The sequence below is a fragment of the Eufriesea mexicana genome, unplaced genomic scaffold, assembly GCF_001483705.2.
Source record: "Eufriesea mexicana isolate 0111107269 unplaced genomic scaffold, ASM148370v2 scaffold2021, whole genome shotgun sequence".
Lineage (NCBI taxonomy): Eukaryota > Metazoa > Arthropoda > Insecta > Hymenoptera > Apidae > Eufriesea > Eufriesea mexicana.
Genome location: NW_016910121.1, coordinates 253,848 through 266,127, shown reverse-complemented (window position 1 = coordinate 266,127; position 12,280 = coordinate 253,848). Strand labels below are relative to the sequence as shown.

Here is a 12,280-nt window from a genome sequence, read left to right as displayed (position 1 = left end):
TTGGCTCATTATTCTGCAACAGAGAATTCACGAGAATTATGAACCAGTTAGCATGTGTCAGTATTGAGTGATCATATTATTTTTATTCATATAGAAATTGAAATTTACATATTTTGTTCTCTTACTGTGTTAATTGATTACGTTAAATGTTTCATGATTAAACATAAATTTTGCAAAATCACATACTCTTCGAGCAACAACGAATCTTGATAAATGTTGCAAAGCCCGTGTAACGTTCGCCATTGAAGGAAGTAATTCTTTCAATTCGTAAGACTGATTTTCTTACTCTCCGTTCGATTGCGTGTTCACGAACTCATCCGCTATAATTTTGACGAATGAATTTGTCGGGCGTCCTTTTCCGTTCTCGATACGTGCTCGCCTGTGTCCAGTTGCGTGCGCGTGGTACTAGAATCGGGATGAGAGTTAATCGAGAAAAATTGAGTGCCGATTCGGCTGTTTTACGCAAGCTACTTTCGTAAAACTATTCGTGGAACGTTTTAAAGACAACAATGAGACGCGTTCGTCCGTCTCCAAGACAGACTCGTCGATGGTTGGGCCCTGTTGCATTGTAAAGTTTATACGTACGTCTAAACACCGTTGATTACTTTAAATCCGTTACTAAATCCTAAGACTTCTAAGTAAGGCATTATTTCTGCGTGCGGACGGTCGCACGTTTCCACTCCCGCTCTGTACATTTTTCGCCGTGCCGATGAAACCACGCTAGTCTTAAACGTCAACGGCGTCCATTTCGACGCCGGATCGTTCGTCGATTACACCGACATCTCTCTTCGAATGTCGCGCACTTCGACAGTTACGTTTGCGAATCGTACTTGAATCGGTATTCGAAATCTAAGCAATCATTTTTCCTTTTCTAATTAAATGTTAATCAAACGAAACGAATTGTTCCATGTTGCATTTAACGAGTAATTCGGGAAAACCTGTTCATGTACTGATCGCAGCTAAGCTTATTATCGTAAGGTAATTTTGAAGTATCTCAATAACGATCGAATAAAAAAGCATATTGATCTCGTTAAAGTTGGAATTAAAAAGGAATGAACGTGGCGAATTTCGGTCCACGCGATCCGTGACGAATTCGTACTTGTTCCCTCAGACTGATTTGAAAGTAAAAATAACGTGGTCGGATGTCTAACAATAAGCACGCGTTTTCATGCGTATCGTGTTCCATGAGTTCCGACATATTATCACGACACTGCCATTTCGCAGACTAACTTAAAAGTGCCAAATCACGGCCGATTTCCTACTTCCGGAAACAATAATTTTACAATTGCGATTTTTATTATTAACAGGTAGCAGATTTTCGAGGTCTTTAGGATTTTAAATAGCGTTTTTTCAAAGAACATTATGATCAATTTTAATCATGATGATTTTCACTGAGCATTCCATTGACAACTTGAATTCCAAGAGTGTGCGCGACACTGCGAAGACGAGGGAATAGGTATATTTATATATAAATTTATATAAATATATATATAAATATATATATGTACTTAAAGCGCGTGTAAGCGCATACATTACGATTAACATACATGAATGTATATATTGAGAAGCACGTCAATCAAACTCATAGAGTTCGATTAATTTGTTAGATCCTTTTCGGGAAGCGGGTATCGTTTATTGTAACGATAATAACGTTTTTTGTACATTTTTCTTATGTCACTGACCGACTGACGTCCGCTCAACAAGGACTCCGTACATTTGTCGACATATCCGGGGGGTTTTTTTTTTGATATTCGATTGTTTTCCGCTTCTGGGAATTTCTGGCTCCAGGCGAAAGTACTTTTAAAAGTATATTCTTCGAAATCGATTTGCTGTTATAATGAATAATGGTTTCGTATACTTACAGGGTCTGATGAATGACATAACGAATTTTGGCTCTAAGATTACCATATGTTGGAACGCAAGAAATATATTACCATGAAACGAATCATCGGTAACTCGTTCACTAAAGTTACAATTTTTATACATATTCGTTTTTATCCTTTACTCTTTCTCTATCAAAATAAAGTAAATTGCTAAGTATTTACTCGATATTGACAGAGCTAGGAATTCCTCGGATACACGCGACCCTACTGCCAATCATTTCCTCCGCGTTAATCGTTGGGCCATAAGTTGAGCCCCACGATGTTACCAATGGTACATTTTAGTTAAAACGGTGACGTCACTTGGAATATCTCGAAATACGCTAAACGTACTCGTGTTGGTACATGTTATTGAATATAAGGATCTAAAAAATAATAGCAATGGAAGTCCACCGAGTCGAGTTAACAAATATAAGATTTTACGTCCTTCTGAAAAATTCAAGCTAGTCGTACAGATATATCGTAAGTACTATATTCTCAACAAATAAGATATACAAATAAAGTGGCGTAGAAGAAGAATTTTTAGTAGGAGATGTCGATAATGTAAACGTATGCTGTACACATCTAAAACTTTAAAAGGTTGACCACTAGATGGACTTCGTATCGCTAGTTATCCAGATTCTTCCGTGTACCGGTATCTATATGAATTCATTAATTCTTTCGATCGCGGTTCTTCGTATCGAAGTATTTACTTTATTTCGAGTCGATTCTGTATTTGAGACACGTCACCGGTTTGACCGCGTTTGCGAATGAACGAAGGCGTGGGAAGTGAGCAAATCAAACGAACAATTATTACTGTAACTACTATTAGCATCGTTGTAAAAAAAAAATAATAATAATAAAGAACTGACAGAAAAGGTAAGAAGAAAGGAGAAGAGGCGCCAATAAGGTGTGTCTGCGTATCAAGATTCTATTCTTCAATGGCATGGCCACGTGTAAAGGGACGTCGAAAACACTGTTGAGAAGATCGCGATTATTCTCTCTGTTTTGATCGATCGCGTGGCAAACGAAGCGACGTGGCCATTATGCCACGGCTGAAATTGTATTCGAGTCGGTGGTATGGCGTTTCAAAGCATTGTGTCGATCGTAGAATCGATAAAATAAATTGATATCCTGTAAAGTACTGTACGAAAATCAGCATTGTTGATTCTTTACTTTACCCTTGAGAACGGAAAGTTGAGTTAACGATAAATTGAAACAGGTAAGATTTTATCGTTAAATTTTAGCAGATTAATCACAGAAAATTATTCCAGATTTCGTGATTTACATGCAAGTAAGTTGGAGTGCAATTTTTTAATAGAAAAGATACAATACGGACACACTGATGTAGAAAATAACAGTGTTCGATGTTACGAAAGTTCGACTAATATCCGGTGAGTTCAGCAAATGTGGAGTCCATGTCGTCACAGATATATTTATATTTCTCTTTTTCTCTGAACAGGAAATCTGAGGAACAAAAAACACGAACGTAAATCGTAGAAAAAAATTCTTTTCAAAACGTCACCAAAAAGTGTAAAAAAGATAAGTAAAACCTATAAGTACCTTCTCTTGCATCCAATTCTTTCGAAAATATTTTAACCATTTTTTCAGCGATAATGGCTCTTTTCTCAGCAGCCTTCAGTTTTATTTTCAAATCTTTCAACTGGGTTTTAAATTCCTCTACCCTTTGATTGGCCTACGTAAACATGAAAATATTGTTTTAAAAAAAGGAAAAATTAATAATATACTTAAGAGATAAGATATTCTACAGATACCTTTTCTTCGGATACTTCTAAAGATTTTAATATATTACCAACGATGAACAATTCATCTTCTCGTTCCGTTATCTTTCTGTAAATCATCGTAGATTACTTATAGCTTGCGAAGTGAAAATTTACATAATGAAAGAACTTATGATTCATTCCACATACGCTTCACTTGATTTTACTCTTTCTTCGGCTGCTTCTAATTCATCTTCCACAAAAGCTAATTTTCTCGAGATCTCGTCCGATTTTGTATCAGCATCTTCAGCAATCAGTCTAGCCTCTTTTAGCTGTGCCATCAGTTGATCCATTCTCTCTTCGTCTTGCTTGCTTCTGTTCTCCAAAACTTTGCAGATACTAAAAATAATAATTTACTACGAATATAATCTCATGTATTAAACGTATTCTTCTCTTCTTCATTCATATAGGACGAACCGTTTCGCGTCCTCCGCGGTTTCCATCGCTTGTGTTAATTTAGCTTGCGCCGTGAGACGACGTTCTTCGGATTTTTCCAAGTTCTGCAAGCATTGCTGCATCTTTCTGTTCAAAACTGCCAACTCAAACTGCGTCTGTTCTCATTCAATCGAACAAGGATCGTTCTCGATTAGAATAGGATCTTTTTTTAAATTGTCAAGGCTCATTACAAAAAATTTACAATATAATGAATTATAGCTACTGTTAGATGTAAGTTATTTTATATCCATGAATATAAAATAAATATTTTCTTTCTACAAATCACTAACCACGATGTAAGCTCTTTCCTTTTGCTCTAAGTCTCTGTTCGACTTCTCCAACTGAGCTTTGCTCAGTTCCAAGTCGCGTTCCATCTGTACTAGTTTCTTTGCCAATTCCCGGACCTCATCCCTTAGCTTCTCTTCTCGTCGATTCGCCTCTTTTGCTTGTTGATCACATGCATCCGCCCTGTCCATCGCCAGGTCCTTCTCGATTTTCAGCGTTTGCAGCCTTTTCTTTATCGCATTCATGACTTCAACGATTGACGTTTCGACGAGAAGCTAGAGAAAAAGTTCAACTAAATAAGCCTTAAATATAGATACTTTCTGCCACTTCAATAGAAATTCAAATAGCTCTTTTAATAACATGGAAACGTTCGATCGATATTATCGATTGAATCGTTATAATTGCGAGGATCATTGTAGATGTAAAATCTACACCTATAATACGTATTTGGTACGGTACTATGAATACCCATGCCCGTGCGCGGTGCTACGGCACTGCGGGTGACGTCACAACCGCAGCTAACCGTTGCGCATGTGCTGTTTCTTCCATTGTGAGTGTTGGTTTCGGACAAATCAAAATGTAATACGTCCAGAATTAATGATATTCTTTTATATATATATATATACATTGGCTTGTAAGTTATATAGATTATGTTAAAGTTAGAACATATGGCAATTAGTTCAGTTAGTGTTCCCTGCTCGTGCATTTCCTATCATTATTGGTAGTAGAGCGTGGTTCTTACCGGTAATAGACGAAAAGATTCAAAAGTGTACGTGACGTAACACGACATATTAATGCGTAAAAGACAGAAGAGGGATCTCATATAATCCTCAAATGAATGGATTTCACGGGAACGAATTGTAACGTGTGGGCACTCAAGGTAAGTGCACTGTTTCGTGTAAGAAAGTTATATAGAGAAATGATAGAAAGTGAGGAATCTTCGGATAGGAAAGAAGAAGGAGAAGACAAACAGGCTCGTGAATGCTGGAAATCGAAGAATGACGAACGTTTTGTATTGTAATTATCACGTTATTGGATCAGCAAGCTGGGCAGTTCTTTACTGAAACAAAGGCTAGAAAGGTATAAGAAAATTTAAAGCATATTTATGGAGAGAATGGTCAAAGTAGGCAGGTAAACGAGCCTTAAGTTTAAGAATATTAACATAAGCGGCAGTCAAAAAGTTACAGAGTATATAATGAAGACTAAGAATATAGCTGCGAAGAATGCTACATTAAGATATTCCATCGAGCAAAGAGAGGTAACCTATCACAATGTAAGAGGCATATGACTAGGACAAGTGATAATGGTACTGAGAACATGGAGAAGCTTTGATTATAGATGAAATACACCAGGTCTTACTCAAAGATACAGAACGTTTGCCATAGGGTACCATCAACGGAGAAGCAGAGCGCAGAATCGGCCATATTTTCTGAGATACTAGCAAAAAAAATATTACTATGATTACATTGAATTTTGCCCATACGTGTGCATCCGTAAGACGAAAACAGACATAGTCTGCATACTCGCTACGTGGCGGATCAAATCACACAACCGCCGCTAACCGTCGAGCATATCCTATTGTGCTGTTTTCATTGTTCGCGAGCGTTCGTTTCGAATGAAACAAAATGTAATGCATCCAGGCTTAGTGTTATTTCTTTATATACGTTCCTGTATATACACGTCCCTCTATATATACTGTAGCTTGTAAGTTACGTAGATTATATTGAAGTTAAAATGTACACAAAAATGAATTTAGTTAGCATTCTTTGTTCATAAATTTTCTATCAGTATTTATAATGGTTCAACAAATTTTGTAAATATTCTAAAGCAATTTTTACAATATCTTGTAACTTGAAAATAATTGCCATCATATAAAAAGCGGAATTGAGGTATAAAAAAAAAGGATATGATCATTGATCAAATTGACGTTAGAGAATTGAATAAAAAATAGGAATATTGGACCACGTAAATTGATATTTTATGAGGAATGATATAATATCGAACATTAGAGATTTTTATTGTATCAAAAATCCAGATATCGTAAACACCTCTTTTGCTACCCAAATATTACACCAACATCCAAGGGTATTATTATTCGATTTATAGTTTTCACACTTTCACACTTCTATGTTACAAACGGAACTTCAAACAAAACATTTCACCCTATTCGTGAGAAAACTACGATCTTACGTATTAATGTTTCGAAAACAAGATTCGTGAAGATAAAATAATTCTATGGTCTTTCAAAGCAAAGCTCGTGGGTTACTGCACTCCGTGACCGACGAGGACAATGCTTTATAGACTCAAAGAAATGCAAAAGAACCAACTGGTCTGTTTCTTTAGTTAGACGCAAACGAATTCCTCGACTTCTCTAGACGTTTATATTCTTCCGATAGATGGATTGACACAAAGCGTTAAAGACACACAAATTTAAAAACATTAAAAATGTCTATTTTTTACTGTATAAAATTAAAAATTGTTCATAAAAAACAGGGATCGTACGCAATGAATCTATTTTTAACTTTTACTACGTTAAAAGTTGCTACGTACTACGTAAAAGTTAAAAAAAAAATAACAAGCTGCGTATTTTATTAGGTAATGTAGTTGCTCGATTTTTTCTTAAGTGATAAATAAAAATCCAATTTGCAAACATTCAAATGTACGAAAGTATGTACCATAATTGAAAATATACCTTTCTTTTGTACTTGTGAATTATAAAAGGGAAATTATTTCTATACATATATTCTGTCTTTGTTTTCTTCAGACACATACTTTTCATCTATCACAGAATTTAATAATTATAATCGGTCATAGTCAAAGTACAATGGTATAGTCTTTTTTAAATACCGTTTATTGAAAATACAGATTTGGCATACAATGATAAATAGGGGATGCAGTATCGTGCTTGCTTTCATGTTCAGCAACTCCTCTTCAATGTCTCTGAAAGAAAAATATGCGATGCCGTTAATTCTATCGGAAAGAGACTATTTGCTTCCGAACCATCTATATCATCATTCAGCCCAATCATCTCCGGCCCTGAAGCATTGGCAAAGTGTTAAGCTTGAAGCAAAGCGATTACATTAACGAAAACTAGCAGTATACACTATCTAGTTGCCATGTTAATTGCACAATTTCGCATAACAAGTTATATTTGACGCCCCATTAAAACTTTTTTCACTGTACACTATAACGAATTAAATCAGCGTAGCTAAATGCAGCTAAACTGATGTCCATTATTAAATGTAGCGAATAAGCGGAAGAAGCTCAAAATAACAAAATAAAAGGAACTCCGTCCGTTTCTGTGACATTAGTATCCTGTCATTTCTGCGAACGTGGCGTCCATATCGTCGCAAACTGCTTTGTACTTCTCCTTTTCTTCTCTGAGTTCATCTAAAACACAGTTATCTGTGAGAATATCTTATTCTCTAAAAAGTACGTCTTACTTCGATGTACTAAACCTACCTTCCTTCGTATCAACTTCCTTCAACAACTTTTTCACTGTTCTTTCTGCATGAATAGCGCGTTTCTCAGCCTCTCTTAATTTCTTTTTCAGCTGTTTTAATTGTATTTTGAATTCTTCTACCCGTTGATTAGCCTAGATAAACAATTTTAGATGTTTGTAATATAAAAGCGTAAAATTTAATTGAATTTTTCCATGTTAAAAATTATAGAGGATAATTACCTTTTCCTCGGATACTTCTAAAGATTTTACAATGTTTTGCACAATGAAAAGCTCGTCCTCTCGCTCTATGATTTTTCTGTAAATACATTTAAAGCTTGTAAAGAAAGAGTTACGAGGATTCGAAGAGAAAAGAATATAATATAATTATACAAACGCCTCGCTGGTTTTCACTCTCTCCTCGGCACCTTCCAATTCCTCTTCAACGAATTGCAACTTCTTCGATATTTCGTCAGATTTCGCATCTGCATCTTCAGCGATTAATCTAGCATCTTTTAATTCTTGCATCAACTTTTCCATACGTTCCTCGTCCAGCCGACTTCTGTCTTCTAATACTTTGCACATTCTACAATCAAATAAAAGAGTTATACATATTATCTTTAAACTTCTAAATTTTTTATTTTATCCAGACTCAAAATACGTTTCTCTATAACAAATTTTATTTAGCATTATCTGCAACTAATATATATATAAAAAATATAAATATAAAAAAAAGAGATTCCTTGTCACAATTATTAAAGTATATTTTCCTAGGTGTATGAAACCATAGAAAAATGTTATCAGTGATATCCCATTGAATCGTAATATGAACCTTCGCGCATCGTCTGCAAGTTCCGACGCACGTCCAAGTTTCAGCTGAGCAGTAAGACGTAATTCCTCCTTCTTTGTTAATGTCGCCTCGATCTCCTGCACCCTCTTAGTCAAGGTGGTTCGATCTTGTTCTGCCTATTAACGTCACTCATCAGTTATACAATATCGACTTTCGTCAGCCAATCTGGTCCATGTCTTTACGCACCTTAGACCAAGATTTTTCGCATTGTTCCAAATCGGCAGTAGACTGCTCTAAATTCGCCTTGGTAACTGTGTAATCTCGCTCGAGCTGAGCCAGCTTCTTCTGTAGATCTCTTACGTCGTCGTTCAGCTTGTCTGCTCGAAAGTTCTCCGATCTCGCTTTCGCTTCATTCGCCTCGACTTTTTCATTGGCGGCATCCATCTCCTGCTTTAGCGCCGCAATCTTCTTCTTAATCGCCTCCATGATGACGACTTGTGTTTTTCTCCCCTTTTATCCTTTCTTGGTTATCCTTCGTTCGTGGCTTGAACCTGGTAAATTCGTCAAACTTATCAACAACTTAATTATATTATATCGACAGTTATAAAGTTTGTTAGCGGTAAAGTTAATTAATACATCGTGGAAATAAACATAATCTTGTATCCTATTCTTTGTTCGAGAAAAGATAAATGGAAATCATATGAGAAATTTTTATAACAAGTCTGCATTAATAACCTTTTACAACCTCAAAATTAAAGATAGTGTTACCTTACGTTGGTCTAACTCAAATGTACCAATCGAGTCAACACCATAAAAAATACCGGAGATGAGGTAATAAAAAAGTAATCCTTCTTATAAAACGTTCTTTTTATAAAAGATGGAGGAACAACTTTGAATTCGATTCAATTTGGTATAATACGAAACGCAGTACTTACTTCAGCCAGTACCGTTCGACGATACTCGGTATCAGAAACGAGCGACCCAGCACTCATGCGGCACCAAACCGTGGCTACTCACCGGTAAGCAACATTTAATAACAAACAGTGCGGAAGAAAAGACGAGTTAGAGTTAAAAGGGGGACAACACTCACTGTAATCGTGGCGATGATCCGCGATGAGAATGCACAACCGGATGCCTTCGAAAGCTAAGCTAAAATAAAACGAAACCGGCGTCGCAGGCCTCCTCGAACTTCTCGATCCAATCCAATTCTATAATTGCTTGTCGCCTTGTTGGCTGTCGTCCCGATTTTATCCCGGCTCTTTACTGGCTGATTGCTGTTCGCTGCACTGACTACCAACGAAACGCGATCTCCACCTCCCTTATGCTATTCTCGGCTCGAAGGAATTCCGTTCTTATTTCCTGTCGGCTACGTAACCTAGTCTACATAAATACCATAGTGGGAAACACTCTCCCGTTTTCCAATATCTTGGAAAATTTCTAGTTTCGCGCCACATCGTCCACGCTGTCTTTGTGATATTTAAATTTTCCCGCTTCTGCCGACAATCTCAGTCGATCCATCGATTAGAACTCGACGCACTACGATCGCAATACACGTTGAAAACGCGGGAATTCTATCGTTTTGATAGTTATGAGGCATAATAGTTTTGTTACGAATTAAAATTCACTTATGAAGCAACATGGTTTTATTGACATCTTTTTCTAGTATAAAAGGAATAATTACACATCTCTTTCAGCTAATATATTTCTTATCCTTTGTCATTACAAATAAATGCGCAGCATATAATAGGTTTTTATTAAGAATTCGTATTCGCTTCTATTACAGTCGACAAGATATTTTTACAAAGGTATGGATAAGAAACATAAGTAAGTACATTTTATTAAGTCAACATATGACGAACAAAATTTAACGCAACTTTTTGACACTTTGCATCAATTATTTTAAAAGTTTTTGTTATGTAATCCATAGTACATTATAGAAATTTACAGAACTATTCTATATTACAATAATTATTTTTTGTTATTTCAGAAGTTCAGGGTATTAGGATGCTAATATAGTACTTCCGTATTAATTTTGATTATAATTTCAAGTATAATTTCTTAGTGGTAAATATCATCGAGTTATAATTTTTTCGTAGCTAGCATCACTAATTATAGCTTTTAAGTAAATTTACAGATCAGGTTTAAAAAGTATAATTTCATTCGATACCGAAGTTATTATAAAAATTTTAAATATTATTAATCATAACAAAATCAAGATTTTTATATTTCTATTTTTACTAGATATGAATAACAATGATTTATTGTATTCATATTTATATTTTTCGATATTCTATTCTGCAAAATGTCTTTGTTGCGCATAATCTCGTACCGTTGAATCTAGCCTTAAATGTAACTATTTCTATGTTGTACTAAGCGAAAACTACAAAACACAAATTCTAAAGCGTATTGGATAAATTGAACGTGTTTTTAAAGTTAATCATAAAGCTATTTTTTCCTTAAACAAACATATATATACTTTGTATAATTAATTAACAATACTGAGCAATAAAAAATTTTCAGGAGCAAACATTTTATCGTAATTCGACATAAATCAATACGAAAACAATTCTTCACAGAATACACAACATTAGAAAATTTAATACTTCAAACATTGAAATGTAAATATAAAATGAACACATAGCGTAAAAAATGCAAATTTTTGGGCTTGAATTTAAGTCCAAATATAATTGAGTACCAAACAATTCGATAATTCAAATCTACATAAATATATACTATTATAGTAAATTTTCATTATATAATAAACACATACGAATAAACAAAAATATTTTACATATACTAAGAAAAATATGACACCTAATTTGTGACATATTTTTAATTAGAGACACTACTTTTATTATGTTCCTACATTCGTATTATATTCAATTATTCCCAGACATTTCAAATTTGTATCACACACTGCATCATGTAGGATAAGAATACAAATTATTTTCTATTTAACACGCTATATATATAAGCAGTGTCCATTGGGTAGAGTTAATATATAATAGATATGTTCAAAGAATAAGTTTTCCATGAACAATAAATCTGACTGGTTTTTAATGATATAAGTACATTCATGTGCATTGCACATGAATAGTGCACCTTGTGTTTCGATAATATTCTTGTGCCTATAAAACATGAATAATCTTATGTCAAAATCCATTGTCATTATATGAGATTGTTTTAAACAGTGATCCTTCACAATTTTAACTACAAGTCGTTAATAGGACAGTGCTTCATTTTCTCAAACAGTAACAGAAGGATCAATTTAGAAATTTTTCGAGAAACGTTTCAAACGTTTTAATAGATATAGATGAGCAAGTCTCATTTATGGCACATAATAAATATTTTAGGAATGTTGATTTAGTAAAAAATGTCCATATAAGAATGGAGCTTTCGTAAATGTACCAAAAGCAAAGAATTGTGCGAACTTTTTCACTCTTTTTTTGCATAAATAGTGTCTAAATATCATAGAAGCAGCGTATATTGACACTGAGTTTTGGCAAGATACAGTATATATGCATATCAAGAAAAGCTTTCAAAATAATATTAGTATCAAATACGATAATATCGTGTTATATAATGTGTAAATGCGTTTTATGAGTTACGCGCGTGCATACACAATATTTAGAATCATTTTGTCTAATACAAATTTACTTAAGAAACTTGATTAAAGATGTAGTTAATCATA

The 12,280-nt window shown here is 34.6% G+C and overlaps 2 protein-coding genes and 1 long non-coding RNA gene across 4 annotated transcripts; 1 reads left to right on the top strand and 2 right to left on the bottom strand.

The window, feature by feature from the left end:
• The first annotated feature begins 3,043 nt into the window (after positions 1–3,043).
• On the top strand, positions 3,044–3,426 carry LOC108549457 (uncharacterized). Its single transcript, XR_001890332.1, has 3 exons — positions 3,044–3,081; positions 3,134–3,253; positions 3,322–3,426. It is a non-coding gene; the product is annotated as an uncharacterized LOC108549457 (long non-coding RNA).
• On the bottom strand, positions 3,244–4,677 carry LOC108549452 (tropomyosin-2). The gene is made up of 6 exons (XM_017902829.1): positions 4,366–4,677; positions 4,058–4,191; positions 3,791–3,979; positions 3,635–3,710; positions 3,423–3,555; positions 3,244–3,326 (listed from the first exon to the last, which is right to left on the bottom strand). Exons 1-6 carry the CDS (start codon positions 4,603–4,605, stop codon positions 3,244–3,246), a joined length of 855 nt encoding a protein of 284 aa, XP_017758318.1. The 5' UTR covers positions 4,606–4,677.
• Positions 4,678–7,213: 2,536 nt separating this feature from the next.
• Positions 7,214–9,865, bottom strand: LOC108549431 (tropomyosin-2). 2 transcript variants are annotated; one of them, XM_017902798.1, is made up of 8 exons: positions 9,680–9,865; positions 9,525–9,598; positions 8,836–9,140; positions 8,632–8,765; positions 8,197–8,385; positions 8,043–8,118; positions 7,823–7,955; positions 7,214–7,750 (listed from the first exon to the last, which is right to left on the bottom strand). In XM_017902798.1, exons 3-8 carry the CDS (start codon positions 9,073–9,075, stop codon positions 7,668–7,670), a joined length of 855 nt encoding a protein of 284 aa, XP_017758287.1. In that variant the 5' UTR covers positions 9,076–9,140; positions 9,525–9,598; positions 9,680–9,865; the 3' UTR covers positions 7,214–7,667. The 2 variants fall into 2 exon arrangements, with proteins under 2 accessions (XP_017758287.1, XP_017758288.1); XM_017902799.1 differs by lacking the exon at positions 9,525–9,598.
• Positions 9,866–12,280: the final 2,415 nt, after the last annotated feature.